The sequence below is a fragment of the Saccopteryx bilineata genome, chromosome 2 (assembly GCF_036850765.1).
Source record: "Saccopteryx bilineata isolate mSacBil1 chromosome 2, mSacBil1_pri_phased_curated, whole genome shotgun sequence".
Classification (NCBI taxonomy): Eukaryota; Metazoa; Chordata; class Mammalia; order Chiroptera; family Emballonuridae; genus Saccopteryx; species Saccopteryx bilineata.
The window spans coordinates 199921053-199942442 of record NC_089491.1 but is presented as its reverse complement, the minus strand read 5'-3'; the positions used below and the strand labels follow the sequence as shown (position 1 = coordinate 199942442).

Below are 21390 nucleotides of genomic sequence, written 5' to 3'. Positions count from 1 at the left end.
GAATTTTGGTTTATTATACTATACTTTCATCATTATCAACTGGGATTGTGTCCTAAAATCATGTCAAATTTTTTTTATCTTAAAAATATACATATATTTTGGTATTTTAACATCTATGCCATGAAGATACCTGGTAGTCAGTGTATACATTTGATGTAGTAAGGTTTCTTTTTTTGTTATTCTTTTCAAAAAGCTGTTGTTAGGATGATGGGGTATTTGTGCATTTTACATTCAAAGCTATCTCATAATTGAGAACAGGTTACAAATTGGCAATCATAGGTTTAAGTCTGATAGACATTTTTGTTTAACCTGCAGATTTTTGTTGGTTTTTAAATTTGGATTAGTTTCCAGTATTTTTAAATGTTGGAAGATTTCACTGGAGAATCCAGATTTCTTGATAAATCAGTAGAATCGGAAACCCTAGGCCTGCACTGCCACGTGGCAGCGAGACCAAGCTACATCATCTTGCTCCCTTTAGGGAGGCCACTTGCTCTCTAGGTTTGAGCAGTTCTCATCTATATGGTTCGTTGATTTATGTTGACTTCTGGTCCCTGAGGCATTTGAGTTTGTAAATTAGTTGGGTCCTGCTAAGCTTCAGTAATAAAGAAGCCTAAAAATACTATAGCTATAGCTCAAATGAGAGAGAAGTTTATTTCTATTTCCTGTTACAGTCCAAAGGTAGACAGCAAGTCCAGACAAGGTAGGGAGCCCTGTTCCATGAGACTGGACAGGACCACAGCTTTCTTTGATCCTTGACCTTGATAGTATGGTCTCTTGTTGTTGTTTATTTTTTGTGGGATTTTTTTTTTTTTTAGCAAGAGAGACAGACAAAAAGGGAGAGAGATTAGAAGCATCAACTTGTAGTTGCATCACTTTAGTTATTCATTGATTGCTTTCTCATATGTGCTCTGACCAGGTGGCTTCAGTGGAGCCAGTGACCCTTTGCTTAAACCAGCAACCTTGAGCTTAAGCCAGAAACCATGGGGTCACTTCTATGATCCCACAACAATCCCGTGCTCAAGCTGGCAACCTCAAGGTTTCTAACTTGGATTCTCAGAGTCCCAGGTTGACACTCTATATACTGCACCACCACTAGTTAGGCATACCTTGATGGTGTTTTATATGAGTCTAACTAGTCAAAGTTGGTTCACCAGTGCCTTGTTCACATTTCAGATTACAATGAAAAGAAGGAACTTGGTAGACAAATGGTTTCTTTATATGTAAGGTATGTAGAAGTTGTTTACATTCCATTGGTTATAACAGTGGTCAGCAAACCATGGTTCATGAGCCACATGCGGCTCTTTGGCCCCTTGAGTGTTGCTCTTCCACAAAATACCATGTGTGGGCACTACCTCGATTAGGAATGTACCTACCTATATAGTTTAGGTTTAAAAAATTTGGCTCTCAAAAGAAATTTCAATCGTACTGTTGATATTTGGCTCTGTTGTCTAATGAGTTTGCTGACCCTTGGTTAGAACATTGTCATGTAGCCACAACTAAATTTTAAAGAGGCTGGGAAATATAGTTTTAAGCTGAGGAGGAAAGTTCTGTTACTAAAAAGAAGAAGGGGAGCTGGATACTAACAACATTTAACAATCTCTGCCACAGTTTATATCCACTGGTCTCAGAAATACTATTTGTCAGAGTAGGGATCAATTCTAGGATCAGTAATCTATTATGTATATAGGGTTTATTGGTGAGAAATCTGAGGCTCAGAAGGTTGCTCCTGAGCACTCAGCAAAACAGTAGTAGAACCCCAGGTAAAACTTTGTCCTTGTCTATGCTCCGGCCATTACATCTTTCCAACTTCATAAGAGTAGTTCTTCATGCTAGTAGAGTTCCTTAAATGAGAAAATGATTTAGAGAACTGAGCAGCACTTACAACCTTGAAGTTATCAGCTCAAATGAGGTGCCCTCCGCTGGTCTGGATTAGACTAACAAACACACAGCACCTTGCTACTTCATACTCTCCTACTACTATGGCTATGTGGTCATCACACTGTTTCTTCCTAACCTCAGACCATAGATGTGTCTCAACTCAGTGCCCCCAGTTCCCAGCAACCTCCTTCCAGTTGAGGTAGTTGACATATGAGATAAAATCTAATTGTCATCCTGGAAATGGGTAATTAACTAGAATATTTCTATATTCTCCCCTTCCCTTTCAAAATTCATTCTTTGGGATGGTTTTGGGGTAATGGTGAGTGAATGTATTTCATTGTGGAAAAAAATACAATCTTTTTCTTATTTCCCTCATGATACTTGCTACTCTCTCCCCAGCATTACCACCTGAAATTCCTCACTCAGATTCCTCTGCTGCCCCAGCTGGCTTTCAAATAAAAGTTAATTCTAGTTTTTCAGCTATCCTGCTGTCTCTGAAAGAAGTTAACCCCTTTAACTATGTTTTCTCTGTTTTATTGCTTCACAGGGGGGGAAATATGGTGAAAGGGATAGAATAACAAAATAATATCTAGTGGAGAAGTTATGTGGTGGAGAAGTTACAAAGCTTGAAGAAATCTTAATAATCATATTTGTGTATCACTGCTCTTCATTGATTTTCTCACTTACAAGCTTTTATATTTGCTGTTCCCTGTGCCTGAAACATTTCAGATACACACACCACCTGCCCAGCTTTCTTCCTTTTCTCTTTACCCTTTAAGTCTAAGTTTAACTTCTCCTTCCTCACAAAGGCCTATTTTGGAACCTTTGACTAGATGAAGATAACTCTGTGTTCTTATAGCACATGGGTTTCTATATATCTAATGTCATTTTTTCCTAGAATACTGTAAACAGTGGGAGCAGTACCATATCTCACTTTTCTTTGCTTTATTCCCAAGCCTCTGCTGAGTTTCTGGCCCTGAGTAATTGTCAAATAAATATTGCAGAATCAGTGGATGAATGGTTGAGGGAGAAGATGACAGGGAAGAAAAGAAAGAATAAGAAGAGAGAATAACCTAGTCTCGTTAGGGGTCCCTACTAGTTCCTGACATTGATTCTTGAGCAAGTATGAGCTCTAGGGCATCCATAGCTAATAGAACACACATCCTGAGCATCTTAAAACATCTCACAAACCATGTATCCTTTTTCTTCTTTTTAATTTCTGCTGTAGTTGATTTGCTAAGATATTTACACATTCAGTGAGTCTCCTACTTTTGTAGTCCACATTACAATATTGAAAATAACCAAGAGAACTTCTGAAGACTGATGTGAAGTCACCAACTTTTTATACTAAGAGATGTACTGTCTCTGACTAGAGAAGCCTGGCTTCTTCGCTTCCTAGCCAGTGATTTTCAAACTGTATTGTGGAGTCTGGTTCTGCTGATGTGCCTCAGGGACTGGGGATAAGCAAATATCACACCCTGTCTTTGATCAGAAGCACCATAATCATTAATCCCTGATCAAATCATTACCAAAGCCCATTCCCCAGGGCTTGAATCTCCTTCTGGGATATCCAGTTCATCCAGGGACTCATCTTCCAGAATTCTAAAACTTCATATGACCAATGAAAATAGCACCTACAATTATGACAAAGCCCATTCCACTTCACAGAAGCATTGTTTCACTTCTGATACCTTAAGAATGGAATGTTCTTGTTGCAGTATGTCATTTAAACCAGTAAAATACCTTGTTTTTTGACACTATTAAATAATTAAAATGGATAATGCACCTTTTTTCAAAAAACTATCTTGCACCTCCTTCCTTTAATACAAAACCTGCTTTACTGTTGTTAAAAGGCCTTTCAAACCTATTACGTACTTTTGTTCTGGCAGTTTTAAATGTTATATTCTGAGAAATGTGTGTTATATTCCTTTAGTTATTGTTCTAAACTGAACTACCTCATTTTCTTTTTGTTTGCTGGATGTTACCTCTCACTTAAGAGGGAAATGCCCCAAGGCAATAGAAACACAAAGGTTTATATTCTTATAAATTTTACATGACAAAATCGTATGTTTTATTTAATAATTAAGGTTACTAATGCACAGACTTTCAGAGCTAAATGGGACAATAGAGGATTTAGTCCAAACCCTCATTTTATAAATGAGGGAGCAGAGACCCAAAAAAGTAAAATGATTTGCTTAAAAGTCATAGATTAAAAGATCCATGTGCCAACTAGAAAGATTAATTGTAAGCAGTAGAAATCTATGCTGATTAGCTAACTTTTGCATTAAAAAAAAGTTTATGTTTGTCTCTTTTAACTATAAAGTTCTAGGGATGAATCAGGCATGGGTGGTTCCAGGGATTCAACTGAGTTATTTCTTTTTATTCTCAAGGTTCTCTTTTCTGTTGTGTTGGCTTCATTCTCTAGCACTCTATCTCAGTGTGGCATCAAAGATAACCATTGGAAACTTCACAATTCAGAAAAAAGAAAATATCCTAGTGTCTATCAATTTCTGAGGAAAGGATCTAGATAGGCCCTATTTGAGACATCTGTTCTTTCTTTAACCAACCACTGGGCCCAGGAGACTGGGTTCTCTGATAACTGGTTGTTAATACCAATTAATCTCCATGACCCAGGAAGTTAGACCTCTTGATTGACAGTTCTACCAACAGGAAACAGAACAGAGGATTCTGTTATAAGGATACAGGAAAAATAGCTACTGCAGCCCACCTTACTATTTTCCTGTCTCTTGGATCCCAATTTAGCTTTCCTTCCAGATGGTGCTATTTCTACAAAAACACTTGAAAGCATATCTCATTTAAAAGTATTAATTAAGCCAGCTCATGTGCATGACACAAGTTGCCAAACAAGACTAGCTAAACACTATCTTATTACAGGGGCTTATCGAAAGTTGTTACCTCAGTGTTGTGCAGGCCAATTAGTAGGCAGAAGACCATACAGACATCTGTGTGAATACTGTACAAGTACAGACACTAGGAAACTTACATATCTTACCACTTTGCATTTATCTGTGTGACTCTTGTTGTGAAAAGTTAGTTATTTCCCCCCAAATAATTAGAACTTCCTAAATGTCATGGCAGAGGAACTGTTCTCAAAATGGGTTCATTAAGGAGCCTATCAAACTGGCTCTTTCCTGGTAAAGAGCCAGAACCTGATTTCTGAGGTATTCTGATTATCTGAAGATGGCTAAAAGACGCATTGCCACTTAAAGGATGTAAATGGTGATGTTCGAACAATTCTATTCCTTACAAGGGTTTAAGTTCCTGTGCTAGGAAAGTAATATTGAAGATACACATTGGCCATAAAAAAAAAAAAAGAATCATCCCATTCACAGAATTTTAAAATAAAGCCAATCAACTACCTATTATGAGACAGTACTTGTATATTGATTCCCTGAAAGCAAAGATGGTCATAATTTTCTTAAGAAGTCACCCACCTTCAGAAAAATCTCTGAATTTGATGCTGGGGATGAATTGGAATTGGTCTCAAAGCTTCTCTCTTTTTTTGCTTCTTTATCTCATCAGGGTTGTTAACTTGTCCCTTTTCACAAGGAAATCTGTAGGTTAAGAACCCAGAATGTTTGAGGGTAACTGAGTTATAAATATCCTTATACTCTGTGTTTGTCTGAAAAGGTAGTAAAAGCCAGGGTAGTGGTTTTCCAGCCTAAGGACCACTTTGTGTGTGCCAATGACAGGGCTCTGTGTAGCCATGCCTTTATGCATATACACACCAAGATAGTCCATCACGCTTTATTTTACTTGTGTGTACATCAACAAAATATTTGAAGAGATTATTTCAGGACTAAAAGAAACATGAGAAAACCACTGGTCTAGCAGATGGAAGCCTGAAGAGGTGAAGCAGGGGTTGGAGAGTGAAAGCTATAGGATATAACTCTGGAGCCTGGCAGGGGAGAAGAATGCCAAAATTGTGATGAAATTTCGAGCTTTCATAAAATGTGAGGGTTCACAAATGTGGAAGTGTTTTAGGGGATGAAGACAAAGGACTTGGAGCGTGGCCAGGACAGTTGGGATCTAGAAAGACATGATCTTTGTAGCTGAATAAGAGAAAACACAGACTAGGAATATTCTCTTAAGCTCTACCTACTCAGGAAGAAGCACAAGCTGAGGTCTGCAGACCTGTAGATAAGCAAGGACAAGCTGGAACTGAGTGTTTGTCCACTTACTCAGAACACAAGCTGAGAGAAACTGCTCTGGGCTTTGGCTGGTAATAAGTCTTGTGCCAGAGGAAGTGAGTGAAACTTATTTAATAGACCTAAAACTTCTTTTTCTTTTTTTTAATTAGACAAATTCTCATTGAGCTTCTACTATGACAGTTACTTTTCTAAGCAATAGGGATACCAAGGAAATAAGGTAGAAAAGGTCCTTGTTCACAGGGAACCTGTGTTCATTTTAATGGGAGAAGATAGATGATAAAGAAACAAGTAAATTATTTAAAGAAATAAAATAAATGGAGATAGTAGGTTTATAAAGAAAATAAAACAAGGTAATATAATACAAGGTGAATCACTAGGAGTAGAGGAAATGGGTAATTTAGATATAATTTTACTTGTTTAAAAAAAAAAAAAGATCACTGTGACTGCTTGCTTGACTTGTAAAATAAAAACAGATCCTGCAAGGGAAACTGCTGACCTCATTCCTTACTGGGCACCAGGTGACTAATGGTCAGGAGGTTCACCCAGTGTGGGTATCTGTAGTTAACAAAATTTAAAGGAGCCTGACCAGGTGGTGGCACAGTGGATAGAGCATCGGACTGGGATGCCGAGGACCCAGGTTCGAGACCCCGAGGTCACCAGCTTGAGCGCGGGCTCATCTGGTTTGAGCAAAAGCTCACCAGCTTGGACGCTAGGTCGCTGGCTCGAGTAAGGGGTTATCAGTCTGCTGATGGCCAGTGGTCAAGGCACATATGAGAAAGCAATCAATGAACAACTAAGATGTCGCAATGCGCAATGAAAAACTAATGATTGATGCTTCTCATCTCTCTCTGTTCCTGTCTGTCTGTCCCTCTCTATCCCTCTCACTGATTCTCTCTCTGTCTCTGTAAAAGAAAAAAAAAAAACTTAAAGGAGCTTTTTTACTTGGGACTTAGTGATTATTATGACAAGAGAATTTTTGAGATTGACCAAACCAAGTTTGTAAAAAGAACTACATGCAGCTTCCCAAGCATATGCAACAAATCTTAATAATTATACAATAATTTCTCATATGAATCTGCAGGTTCTCTAAATAGTCGCCATGCTGGTCCGCAGTGGTTTCTCTGTATCCTGTGTTTCTCCTGCTCCAGAGTCCTGCTAGGATGAAAAATGTTTCTCCTTTCTGGTTCTTAAAAATGTCTGTGTGATTCTATGCAATGGGGGTAGGGTGGTTCCTCTTCAGGATGCAGTCTCTCTGTGCTGGCAGCTGCATGTTCTCTGACCTGCTTCTTAAAGTGTGAAAAATGCCATGCCTTTTTGATAGGAAATATGTCTTTCCTGCCTAGTGTTCTTTGTGTGTTCCTTCGCATTGTCAATTTTCTTCCTAAAAGGAGGAAGGCAGAAAATTGGTAAGAGCTGGGTGTCCTGGAATAGAATCTTTGGAAGTGAAATTTCTGATCTTCAAGTGGCTGGTACACTAAGGTACCCAATTATCATTAGCCAGTCTGACTGGAGAGCTACTTGTTCTTCCCTGGGTATCGCTGTTCTTATTAACAAAGATGCTGAAGTTTGAAGGACAGTAGTCAAATGGCATTACTTTCTTCCTCTTTGGCAATTCCAACAAATACCAGCCTTTTTTAAAAGTGGGAGGAGCCCAACTTCTGAACAGAACTAATGTGTAAATATTATTGCTTGGTCCTACAAAATGAAAATAGCTCTAATCAGAGTAATACTTCATGGTATTGGGTGTTGCTAAATATCATCTCATTGATATTGTATAATTTAAAATCTCACAAAACTGCTATTGGACTTTACCCAACTATTGTCATCTTTGAAACTGCTATTATAAGCATTGGTATTTACAATGTTTTATTTTTAAAGGAAAGGCTGCATAAATATTTAGGTAGGTTTCTCTTTCATAAGATTGACCATATCAAGGCTTAAACTAGGCTGCTTTATGACCCAAAAAAAGATAGCTGACTCTGGCCCTTGTTCTAGTAAATAATTGCTCTTTTACTGACACACACAAAGAAACTGAATTTCAATTTTAAAAATATTCTGCCTAATGTACTATTTAAACGTCTTCATTACTTTTTCCTTCAAATCATGACAATTACAATCATTTGGCATTTATATACCTAGAAGTGTCTCAAGGAAGGATATTAAAACCTTAAGGTAGAATCATATTGTTGTAGAAAGGATTTAAAAGCAGCAGTGAGCCTGCGTTCTGACAGCTGCTATATAAATTTGGAAGCTGGAAAAGATAATCAAGACACTAAGACACATGTTTTAATCAGTCACGTTGGAATAGTTGCCAGGTAATGAAGCTCATTAAAGGAAGCGGTGTATTCCATGAAGCTGTATTAAATATCTATTTAAGCATACCAGAAGCCAGGGCTTCCAGTGTTTTAAGAAAGTTGACGAGCGCCACAGACTAGAAGCATCATCTAAACTTCTTACCTTATGCCAAGTTCCATAGTCTTTAGATACATCTCTAAGGGCAAAGATACCGGAGTATATATAATCAGTCCACAGAATCAGCGAGGTGCTGGAGAGCATTCTTGCAATTCTTTTCTTACCTGATTACAAAAAACATCCTATAGGCCAGGGGTCTGAAACTCGCGGCCCGCGGGCCGCATGTGGCCCGCCGAACAATTTTGTGCGGCCCGCAGACTAATCCACGAAGTTCAAAATATTTTGGATAAAATTAAGTAAGCCTAGGGGCCTACTTGTATTTTTCATTTCTCTAGCATCCTAGCTAGATATTAGCTTAGTTAACAGCAGTTGTGATGCGAACTACAGTTTCTGGTTGTTTTGTGATACTGAGTAAACTGCATGTACGATTGTGCTTGTTGTACTGATTTTTTTTTGTTTTCAACTGCAGTGAGAAAAGTGTTGCGTAACAGTTGCCTTTTGTAGACCTAGTGCGGCCCGCCAAAGGGCTGTGATCTTGCTCTGCGGCCCACATGCTGAGTTGAGTTTGAGACCCCTGCTATAGGCAGTGCTTCTCAACCACGGGTCCGAAGACCACTGGTGCTCTAGGAAAGAGTTACTAGCAGAAAATGTCTGCTAGACAAGCTCCTGTCCATGGACCAGTGGTTGAAAAGCACTAGTAGAAATAATATCTCAATAGGTTTATGTTGTGGACAAGAGTGTGGTGGTTACCAGGGGTGGGGGGAGGGAGGACATCGGAGGGAGGGAGGGAGAGAGTTAGGGGGAGGGGGAGGGGCACAGAGAACTAGATAGAGGGTGGCAGAGGACAATCTGACTTTGGGTGAGGGGTATGCAACATAATTTAATGACAAAATAACCTAGACATGTTTTCTTTGAATATATGTACCCTGATTTATTAATGTCATCCCATTACCATTAATAAAAATTTATTAAAAAAATAGGTTTATGTTGAAAATTTTAAATTACCATTTTCGTTATAGTAAGTAGCAGTTCTGTGATGAATGCAGTAGAATTTATATGATGTGTAGTACAGTTAATTCAAAAACACTGCATGCTTATACTTTAGAATAGTTGGTCCCTAAGGTATAAACTCAGACATAATATCTGTTTACTTCAAAGTGAAACAAGTATTCTGATTACCTTTGAGTAGGGAAAGAATGGAGTTGGCAAGAATATACATAAAAGCATCCTATTATCCTGTACCTTAGTAATTAGGTTTTAATACAGATTCACAGCTACAAAATAGTTTGTTGTATTGAATATCAAATCCATAGATAGAGATGTCAGCTAGACAGCTGATCATCACAGGACATCAGAGAAGACGGAGCCCTCTCCCCAGTGAATTGTTTACTTAGCATTTAGTAAAGGTCATGGAATGCCAGTCTCTAAACTACCTAAAGGTGTCCTCTTGACTTTCAAGTGGATAATAACTTTTTGCATATTGCTTAGGTTCTTGCTTGAAAAAGTATTTTCAGCTCCTATGAGATTTATGTTTAATCTCTTTAATGAGTCACTGTAGAATCAGATGAGCCTTTATACTCAGAGTCAATGTAATGCATCCCATCACTGATAATCCATTACAAGGCATATGAAACTCTCTTGAAACAGAGGAAGTGGTAAGCACTGGATAGCCCTTCTTTGTTTTTACCTTGTGAACAAGTCTCAGAAGCATAGACATGATCATCGGTCCCAAACGTGTGTGACATGGCTTTAATAGTCACGGGTTTTTGTCAGCAGCTGCTGCTGGGAACTTAAGTTTTGAGTGAATTTAAATGATGTGGCATAATCTTTTATTTTCATTGTTGATGGATAATAATGGCTGAATGGCAATGGGTTGAGATTTATAAAAGTGAACTTTGGTTTCCTGAAGTTGATGCCACTCTGAACTTGAAGAGGCATTTACATATTCCATACAAGTTTAATGATGTAACTAGTTTACAGGGTACCTTCACAAAGTTATAATGCATGTGAAGATAAAATGAAATGAATTTGGGTTCTTGGAAGAAAGTGATATCCAAATCTATGTTATCTTAGGGAGAAATTTCAAGTAATGGGAACCAACTGTGGAATTAACTAAAATCTACAGGTGTGTGTTGCAGGAGTTATGAGAACACAGTCTCGTTAAAAATATATATGTATATATACACGCGCGCACACACACACACACACACACACACACACACTGGCCAGAGGAGACAGATATAAAGATGTCCTGATAATATTACTATCTCTTCATGAATAGTTATAAGTAGCGCATGCACATACACACATGCACGTGCATAGAGAAAACTTGAGAAAAGGAAATTAGGTAAAAGAATATATTAGTATTAAAAAATACTAGATTATTGTTTATCAAGCATTTTGCAACTGCAGCCTTATTAAGACAATTTAAAATAACTTGATTGAAAATGACAAAAATTTGCATAACCAAATGGTTATAAATCACTTAGTATTTCTAAAGTGATACCTTATTGTTCTGCTCTAATTCAGATACTTTGACTTTCTAAAAATCATACGTGTCATTTATTTTAGGGTTTAGGAAGGGTCATCTATTTTATTGTGCCTTTCTCTTACCAGAAATTAATATTGAATTGGAAATAAAATTTTAAGTTAAAGCACTGTGATGAATATTTAGAAGGTTTGCCAGCAATTGACTGTTATTTATTTCTTGCAGGCTTGTACAGCATATGTGGATTTTATGATTTCTGTGGCCAGATTGATCCGTCAGGAAAGAGGATTGCCTGTAGATGAGAACCAGCTCTCTTTGGAAATGAATAAAGTGATGGAATTGGAAAAAGAAATTGCCAATGTAAAACACATTACCTCTGATACACTGAATAATGTTAAATCTCTTTTTTTTCTTAGTTTCTCTCTATCATAATTTTAAGGGTTAAAGTTTCAACTCCTTAACCAAGTGATAAAAATGCACAGCTTAGTTAAGGATCACTAACTCTAAGAGGACTTTTGAAACTGTAGAATTCTATAGTAAACTGGTTTTCTGACATCCAGGAGACATAAAAAATTTAAACAAATATTAAACTAGATACACTTAATTACCTATTATAAGTGAGTTACCTCAAAATTCTAACTATAGTTAAACTGTTGTTGAGATGTCCTTGAGTTGTTGAACACACTTGATTGCTAACTGCTCAACAAAGATGTTTTAGTCTTGATAGGTAGTTTTTTTTCTTTTAGGTTTATAGGGATTACAGAGAGTAAAAAGATGATCTCTAGCTTTTTACTAAGAAATATTAGCCCTTGAGCATGGCCACAGGACTATGTAATGTCTCTGAGTTCAGACAGGTTGCTCAGATCAAGGGAGATTTTATAGGAGAGTTTATCAGCAAAGCCCAAGGGGTGTACTCATGAATTTCCTGTAGCTCTAGGACTAGGTAAACTCTTGGAGTCTGAGTTGGCATTTTCTCATCTGACTGGGTCTGCAGCCTCAAGATAGTGAACTCTTGAAGCAGCATCCAGGTTATTAATTGAACCCATGTTCAGTTTTAGTCTAGGTTCCACAGAGCTCTCTGTGACCTTGCAAACAGCAATGTGCACTCCTAAATGCCATCAGCTTGCCACTGCCATTCGAATCTAGAAGACTCAAGATCTTTGAGGGCAATTTTAACTTGCCAGTAATCTCCAATCGAAACCAGATGTTGCTTGGAGCTGCAGCTGGGTGAATGGAAGTTTGATGGGTTATATGTGGCTCTGTGTTAAAAATAGAACTATGAGAAGAGAACAGTTTATTGCCCTGGGTTTTTACCACCCTCACGTTCCCAGGCCTTGTTCTGCTGTGATCAGCATCAGCTTTCTAGTAGTTGTATATCAGAGTTATTTGTATTTTCTCTCTTCTCTTCGACTCTGAACTTGGGGTGATGCTTTAGTCATCTTTGAATCACCTATGTATCTCTAACAATGTCCAGATTATTATTGCATGCAGGAAATAGTCCATAAGTAATTTTTAAAATTAAGAAATAAGTAAGTGACCTAAAGGGGAAACTGGAGCCATTGTCACTGAGCAACAATTCCCATTTTAAACTTTTACCTTTTATCTCTTCTGACTTAAAATTGCTTTCACTCATTTCAGCCACTCATTGTGGGGAGGAATTGCTATTGCAATTTTTTTTTTTTGAGTCAGTGAAAGAAAACTGGATGTGGTTGAGTATAGAGCACTAAACTGGTTGGGCAGGAGGGGAGGACAGTCACAAAAGTACAAGGTGCTAGCACTCTCCTCAGATAACTTGCCACCTAACTAAATGTTTTCTCTGTTTTGTTTGCTTTAAATTCCTTCAGAAACCATTATGGGTTTTCTTTTCTTTTCTATCTGAATTTTAGCTGGGGCACTGAATGGTAATGTTAGTGGGTGGGAGACAGAATTTGAATGATGAATTGGAGATGACTATATTAAAAAAAAGTTATTATAATATGAAACTGACAAAGCTAAGCTGGCCATTAACGATAGAAGGAAGCAGGCCTGCAAATATTGCTTATGTGGTTATACTTAACACTGCAGCCAAATCTTGATAATTGTTACTGAATATACTTTAAATCTCTTAAATTTCACTTTCCTTTTTGATATGACAAAGTAAATGAAAAACCAAGCACAGAATAGAACTTAAAGCATATTTACCTATTTATTTCTTTTCCCCTCAATATAGCTATATTTTCTAAAGAATTCTTAGTTCTAAAATAATGATCAAAAATTAAATCCATAGGCTACAACTAAACCTGAAGATCGAAATGATCCAATGCTTCTTTATAACAAAATGACGTTAGCCCAGATCCAAAATAACTTTTCACTAGAGGTCAACAGCAAGGTAAGTAGCAAATTTTATGTACTCTCTTATTGTGCCATTTCTCAAACTTACAACATTGAAATGCAGTTTATTAAAATTCAGTGATTTCTTATTTACTGAAATAGGTTGAATATCAGATGAATTTAGATGACCTGATGGCAAGACCTGAAAGCTATCTGAAACCATTGTTTATCTTTAGTTAGAGGGGATTCTGCAAGTACAAGCCGTTTCAAGGCAGCTACGATGGTGTGAAGCATCACAGAAAAGGGTTTGGAAAACACTAAAACTGAAAATCGTTCTGAAGGACCATTATATGGCCATCAGACTTGGACAGTCAGATAATAAAAACACTCAATTTCTTTTTAACTCCTAAAAAGATTAATTTATTCATAGAATTTGCTGTGTTTTCATTAAGACATCTCTGGAGGTGTTCATAGCAATAATGGGAATATAGAACACAAGAAATAGAACTCTGCCTCACAGATATGACTTATAAGTAGCAGCTGACATCTTTTTGCTTAGTTGTAATTCATTAGGTAGAATTAATTCTCTTTTTTGGGGCCTACTATGCACACACTATGTGTGTATTAGTTGAGGCACACATTTGGGAAATAAAATAACATCCATGGGACAATTTACAAACTACCCATTCAATGATTGATTCTCCTTGGCAATAATGATAATAAACAAGGATGTAAAAAACAAAAAAACAAAAGACATAAAAAAACAAAGAAACACCTTTTGAGTTAGGAATTTCTCACAGAGGTTTTTAATGTAATCAAGTTCCTAATAAATATGTTTTGAAAGAATTTTCTAACCAGTGACCTCAGCATTTCCAGGTTGACCCTTTATCCACTGCACCACCACAGGTCAGGCAGAAAGAATTTTCTAAACCAACAAAAGAAATCAAGGAAAGTACGTAGTACTTCAAACTTAGAAAATGATCAGTATATTATATACTTACTATATAATCATAAAGCCTAAAATATTGGTAATTTCAGACATTCCCAAATACAGAAATGTGGCATTTCAGCAAGATTCGCATGGTCTTTACTTCTACTGTTTTTTATTTTACTCACTGGTGGTTGAATAATCACAGTTCCCATTTTAAAAAGACAAGATTTTGTCTTTTGGAAACTCCAAAGCTTACTTCAAGTTGTAAAACTGAATGCCTCCAGACAGTGTGTTGACAGCATTTTGTCTGGTATCACGGGACCCTCTGGTATATCAGCAACTTCACTGTACCTCTGCTAGGATCACAATATGCTTTCATTTGCAGCAGGATCTCCACTGAGATATGTTACTATGTTTGAGAGGTTGTTCATTAACATACACTACTAAAAGATAAAACCTTTACACCCCTTTAAATTTTTGCATAAACCAAGGAAGTTTTTAGTTTTAAAGCTAAATTTTTCTGTGTTTTGTATTGATTAGACCAAGAAGATGACAGTGAGCCTAATTTCTAGCTGTGTATTCTCTATGCTTAGAGGCTTTGCTTTTGTTTTTAAATGGTAGGTTTAATTTTGCTATACAGATAATTATGCTGCAGAACTAATTTTTATTCAAAACCAATTGAAAGAATTGAGAGAAAATCACAAGCAATGATCAGATGTAACAGTTGTGGTAATTATATTGTGATGCAGCTGCCACCTAACATGTCTGACCCCCGAACCATAATTGAGTGTTGGAATCAAGAAGAAAAAGTCATAATTACTGAATGTTTTGTGCCTGCTCTTTTCCAGCCATTCAGCTGGTCAGATTTCACAAATGAAATTATGTCAACTGTGAATATTAATATTACAAATGAGGAAGATGTGGTTGTTTATGCTCCAGAATATTTAACCAAACTTAAGCTCATTCTTACCAAATATTCCGCCAGGTAGGTGTGTCAGAGTACCCCTGTCCTCAGAGTTTACATTTAATATCACTTCTTTAGAAGCTTTGCAGCCTCATCTTTTCTGTTGCTGGGTGGTGGGTTTTTTTATACAGAGATCTTCAAAATTTAATGTCCTGGCGGTTCATAATGGATCTTGTAAGCAGCCTCAGCAGACCCTACAAGGAGTCCAGAAATGCTTTCCGCAAGGTGAAAAAACAATCTTTTCTTAAGACTTCAAACCTAAAGAGATACATGAAAATGAAGGTGGCTTGTACACTACAAGAATGTGGTGAACTTGGCCGAGAGACAACATGCCAAATGTTGGTTATTTTGCCCATATTTAATCTATGATGTCTAGAAAGGCCACTATAGAAAAGCTAGTTTTTATGGGCTTTGCCATCCTAAGTTTATCTACAGTGTCATCATGTTTACAGTGCCATAGAAGAATATGCATTTGGTGTGTGAGCAGTTGAGGAAACATACTGGCTTGGTGTTTTTGTGGTGTTAAAAGTAATTGCAAGGATGTCTCAATTAACTTGATTTTTCTGGTGTTTATCACACACTAGATAGACACACAGATGGACTACATTGACATGGAAAATCCCCTGAGAACACATCTACCTGTAGACATCTTAAGGCCTTTTATGAGGCTGCACCTACGTTTAAACAATCATTATTTTAGTCCTGTTATGAGGGGCCAGGGCAGGAGGAACTGAGAAAGGAGAAATTCTAGCAAATTGTTGGTGTCCAGTATTGGTTAGCATTATGGAAAGAAAATAACTCTCTGATTGATTGAATTTGTGTGTTTTTTACCTTTTAAAAGAAAATATAAACACATTTTTTAAATTAAGTAATGTAAAAATGGTGTTTTGTTAAATCCTTCTTAACTACCTTAGTCCCGTTATTGGTATTTAAACTTATAAACCTAAAGTTTTAAGTACTGGAAGTTTAGCTAAAACATTAAAAAACTCAAGAATGTGTTGTTTTTATATATAGGAGATTTTTCCTCTGTTACATTTATTGAACATTATTTCACATTTATGTTTATGCAGTGGTAACTGTTATTTTTTGTTATGGAGAAGGGGGTTGTTGCTTTTTTCTAAAGCTGTCTAGAAATATATTAACCAGTAGTAAGCAAAAGTTCTACTGGGACAGGTACTGAAAATATCCCTTATTTTCAGATCATATGTAAGTAACCAATCCAGTTGAATTGCATTTTATCATAAGCAAGGACAGCGTGACTTGTGAGGAGAAGCAGTGAATATTGCAAGAATTCAGGAGACATAAAGAATAGGATCATGTGAAATTTGTCTCTCACCAAGCTCCAGCTGACTTACCCCTGAGGAAACACCATTTCCGTTTTCTCTCCTGCAGGCCCTATATGGCACAACATCAGAAACCGCGACTTGGAGACGATGTGCAAACTATGTCAATGGGAACATGGAAAATGCTGTGGGAAGGCTGTATGTGGAAACAGCATTTGCCGGAGAGAGTAAACATGTGGTAATGTTTTCAGCATGGTGCACTATCAGCTATTTGTTTGCAATGATGGGCAATTACAATAGTCCATAATTTGGTTAAAATTTTATTAATTGTCAGAGGAGCTCTGAATATTAATTTGCTATCATTTCCAAGTAAATGTCATCCTCCTGCTCCCAAGGGTCTGGTTATGTTTCTGATCCTAATATTGTTTAGTCCAAAATCAACTGTCCTTTTTCCAAAAGCAGTAGATTCTAGAAACAGTCACGTATTCTAGTGATACAGTCATTTCTAATCTCTTCTGTTAGCAAAATTGACCTAGAATTAGTAGTTTCTTAGAAACCTTGAAAGTAAACTCAGGTTTATTTGAAGTGTAAGAAAAGTACACCATTTTTTCATTGTTACTGATATGAAAACAATGTAACTTGAAGATATGGTAAAAGAATCTATTGAAATGCTACTCCGTGCTTACTAAACTTCAAATGGTAATGAGAGCTAATATTATATTTTATATTGGTTCATCTTTCGTGATAATGGAAAGCAATACATTCTAAAGATGACTTTTTTATTAATGTATATATTAAGACCTATTTAATCATAAGTATTGATAGTAGCAGTGTCTCTTTAAAAATATAACTATCCACATTTATCCATTTGTTTATGTCATTGTTTGTCTACAAGTTTATATTTATTAATATGTTATTGAGTCACATATAAAGACAGATTATAGCTCTGTTATTTAAAAATTGTGTTACAAAAAATTAATTAATGGCCTAAATTTGTCATCTATTCTTTTGGTTTGAGGTTGAGGATTTGATTGCACAGATCCGGGAAGTTTTTATTCAGACTTTAGATGACCTCACTTGGATGGATGCTGAAACAAAAAAGAGAGCTGAAGAAAAGGTAAAAAGTAAGGCAAGGACTAGCTAGCAAAAAAAAAAAAAAATTTTCTTTATAAAAAAATATCGACCCTGGCCGATTGGCTCAGTGGTAGAGTGTTGGCCAGTGTGTGGATGTCCCAGGTTCAATTTCCAGTCAGGGGACACAAGAGAAGCAACCATTTACTTCTGCGCCTCTTCCCATTCTCTCTCTCTTCCCCTCCTGAGCCATGGCTCAATTGGTTCAAGCAATTTGGCCCCAGGTGCTGAGGATAGCTCCATGGAGCTTCTCCTCAAGTGCTAAAGTAGGTCGGTTGCTGACCAACCCCCCAGATGGGCAGCACATCACCCAGTAGGAGGTTTGCTGGGTGGATCCCAGTTGGGACACATGCAGGAGTCTGTCTGTCTGTTTCCTCTTCTCTCATTTAAAAAAAAAAGTCAACTTTTAAGAAAATTCAGGAAAAAAATAATCTAGAATTGCATAAACTTATGAATAAAAACTTGATCAAAGACAGTAAGTAAAAAAAAAAAAGGAATTGCATAAAATAAAAGCAAGTTCCTTCAGGATGCAATACCAGGAACAGTTCTGATAAATAAAGATTTGTACTCTCATTTTCATTTTTTATTTTTATTTTGCAACCAGCTCCTACTCTCCATGTTCAGTTCAAAACTTTTAAAGGTATCATTTTGGGTTTTTTATGGTAGTCTTTAGACACAAGAGAAAAATGTTATGTGAACAAGTAAAGAATGAAAAAATGCTCTCAGTGGTTTGGTGGTTTATAATAGTCCTCCTTTTATGAAAGATGTCTAAAAGGCCTCTAACAATGTCAAATTTATGCCTTCAATTTTTAATGCAAATTTCTAGCTAATTTTTTTTAAAACATACCCCATCTAACATGTTTGCTTGAACAGAATTACTATATTTCTGTTCAAGTAAATGTAAAGTGATATAATATTTGAGTTTTATAAGGAGCTCTCTAGTTCCTTTTGTTGAGACTTTTAATATCTTACATAAGAAGAAAGGTGAGCTCTCTAAGGAAATTTTAAGTTCAAATTTACTATGATCATTTTGTCTTGATAATCATATCAAACTAGAAGGAACATGTCCAGTGAAAACTAGATGTGCTTTCTGAGCAGTATTTACATGCAACGTGATTTTTATTTTTCTGTAGTTAAGGTGGCTAGAAGAACAGACCATTATTTTAATTGATAACAGAAAGAATTCAGAAACTTATGACAATAAGAGACTAAAGCTGTAGTCTAGTTTTTGTTTTCAGAACTAAATCATGTGGAAGGACTTTTTCAGTTTCACAGAGCCCTGGGTGTGTTAGATCTAGAATTCAAGCCCCCCTGTATTTTATCAGTCTGACAAAGTCCTCAGAAATTTAAGCTGGCTTTGCTACATTCCTGTTCTAGCTATTTGTGGCATGATTCTGTGATGTAGCCAGCTGAGTTGTTCTAGGTCATCATTTCCCAAGCTGGTGTCACAAAACACAGGACATGCCAAGTTGCTACACAAAGGAGAGTTCTATAGTCAAAAGAATTTAAGAAACACTTCCTACAGGAAGTTACCTGATCCCATCCTAGTCTAGATTACATGCTTCTAGGGTTTGGTCATAAGACACCACATGTCATACTTGAATGTTAATTCTCATTTCATTGCCTATTATTGATTTGTATGGTAAGCTCTCCAGGGGCAGAAATTTTTGCCCAACATTGAAGCCTCAGCATCTTACAAAGTACTTGGCTTATAGTAGACTCTTGAATATATATTACATAAATAAATGGACAAATTAATTCTTCCTTTTGGACACCTAATTTTGACTCTAAGAAGACCTGGAATAAAGAAGCCTGTCGAATGTTTTTGTCACAGTATTTACCCAAAGTATTTGACAATAAATCCTGTTTATGTAGTAACCAGCATTTTCTTCAATACAGTTTGTGTCCCCTAGAACACTCTTTGGGGAAATATCTTCTAGAAAATGCAGTGCTAATGAGAGGGAGCTGATTTATGACTGGATGCTGTGGAAACCTACAAGAAAATGGGCTTGGCCTAACTGACTCAGTGACACATTTCCTGTCCCGCTACTGGGGAAATCCTGGGCTTGTGAAACAGATTTGTAACAAAACCACATTCATTTGATTGCAAAACAAATAACTCAGAGATACAGGCTTAGTTCCCCATGAAAAATGTAAATTAATTAAACTATGTATTTAAGAGCATGTAGTATGATAGAATCTAAAGTCAGATACCTTTGAGAAAATTAAGAAATACAAATGGCAAGTAGTAAACAAGTGATGATCGTGAAATAATAAAAGTAAGTGAACAATTTTAAATAAAAAAAACTAAAAATCAGAAGTGGCAATAAGCAGGTGGTAAATGTGAGCTGGTGTAACAAGGAACACTCTTGTGTTTCACTTGTTTAATTAATGACATTTAATTTTGAGAAGATAGGTACACAGCTTTGGAGACAGAAGGAGAACATAAAAACTCCAAGAACCAATTTCAGGAAGAATATTAGTGCTGAACATATAAGCTCATATCTGTTTTCTCAGACAAATCAATAAAGTGGAAAGATAATTACAAGCTGCTAGAATGGAAGCTCTAAATATTACCCTTCCCATAAACTGAAGAAAAAGTTCATGAAAATACAATACATGTGGAACAATGACTGGTCAGCTTTTATTTTGGTTTTCTTGGGAAATCTGCAGCCTATGAGGATAGGGTATTAGAAGCTAAATTTCACACTGTTTTTTTGTTTATCTTGAGCTCCAGGAAGAAGCCACTTCAAAGATTGCTTTGTAAGTGCTGTCAGATACTCATTTTGCAAACAGTATGGATCATGTTATTCAGTTGATATTCATGGGAAAATTATGTTTGATTTGAAAGTTACATAATCATCCTCACATTCAGTATTATAATTTTCATAGGCCTTAGCAATAAAAGAAAGGATCGGCTACCCTGACGACATTATCACAGATGATAACAAACTGAATAATGAATACCATGAGGTAAGTCTCTATAAAGACTCTATAGGTTAATGACACCTGGGCCTGGTGGCAATGTCATTTCTAGCTGTGAGGTGTCAGAAATTATATAAAGTAGTCTAAAACCATAGGTCTTATTATATAAAGCCTTTAACACTGAAGACAGATCTGTGTTTTAGTTTTAGCCTTTTGTTTCACTGGCCTGGTCTGTGCCTGTTATTTTGGTTTCCATATATTGCTTTTTAAGAAATAAAAAAAAATCTGGTGACTTTTAAAGTGTATCAAGGGTAGACATCAAAGTGCTGAACAACAGGGAGCCTTCTGTCTCCTTATTTCACCTTCTACAGGCCTGAAAAATCAAATTTTCAGGTTTTCATCTGCTTCCTAATTTTTCCTCCACTGGATAAGCTAGGTCATGCATTCTCTATTTAAAAAGCAAACAAAAACAAAGTCTGATACTTGAGTACCAGAGACTATTTTATTCTCCTTTGGTTAATGTAACAATGGTAAGAGAACAGAGCTGACCAAGGTCACGGTAGTACTGATTTCAGTTGCTAACCTTGTGGTCACCACAACTACTTGATACCCTGGTGAGGAAAGGTAATCCTCACACAAACCAAAGATGACAATGATTCCTAATCCATTGATTGCTAGCCTAATGTGGGGATTTGCAAGCCACAGGGACCTCTCCTCCTTTTCCATTTGCAAAAACCTTGACTGTTTCTGTTAAATGAGCTGGCTAGCATGTGAGTCTCGGGAGCCCCTGGAGCAGGTGCCTAGTGGATAAGACCACAGACTCAAAGCTGAACTGTGTGGGTTCAAATACCAGCTCTACCACTCAGTTGTGCTTCTGTTTCTTCAACTTTTAAGTG

General features: G+C 36.7%; 1 protein-coding gene across 4 annotated transcripts in view; it reads left to right on the top strand.

The window, feature by feature from the left end:
• The window catches only part of MME (membrane metalloendopeptidase), a 138897-nt gene that overhangs the window by 55050 nt on the left and 62457 nt on the right, over positions 1-21390 (top strand). For all 4 annotated transcript variants that reach the window (XM_066259055.1, XM_066259054.1, XM_066259056.1 and 1 more), the window contains exons 9-15: positions 11176-11310; positions 13217-13318; positions 15040-15176; positions 15287-15380; positions 16548-16676; positions 17457-17555; positions 20462-20542. In XM_066259055.1, coding sequence (XP_066115152.1) covers positions 11176-11310; positions 13217-13318; positions 15040-15176; positions 15287-15380; positions 16548-16676; positions 17457-17555; positions 20462-20542 — 777 coding nt within the window. The remainder of the gene's footprint in view (positions 1-11175; positions 11311-13216; positions 13319-15039; positions 15177-15286; positions 15381-16547; positions 16677-17456; positions 17556-20461; positions 20543-21390) is intronic.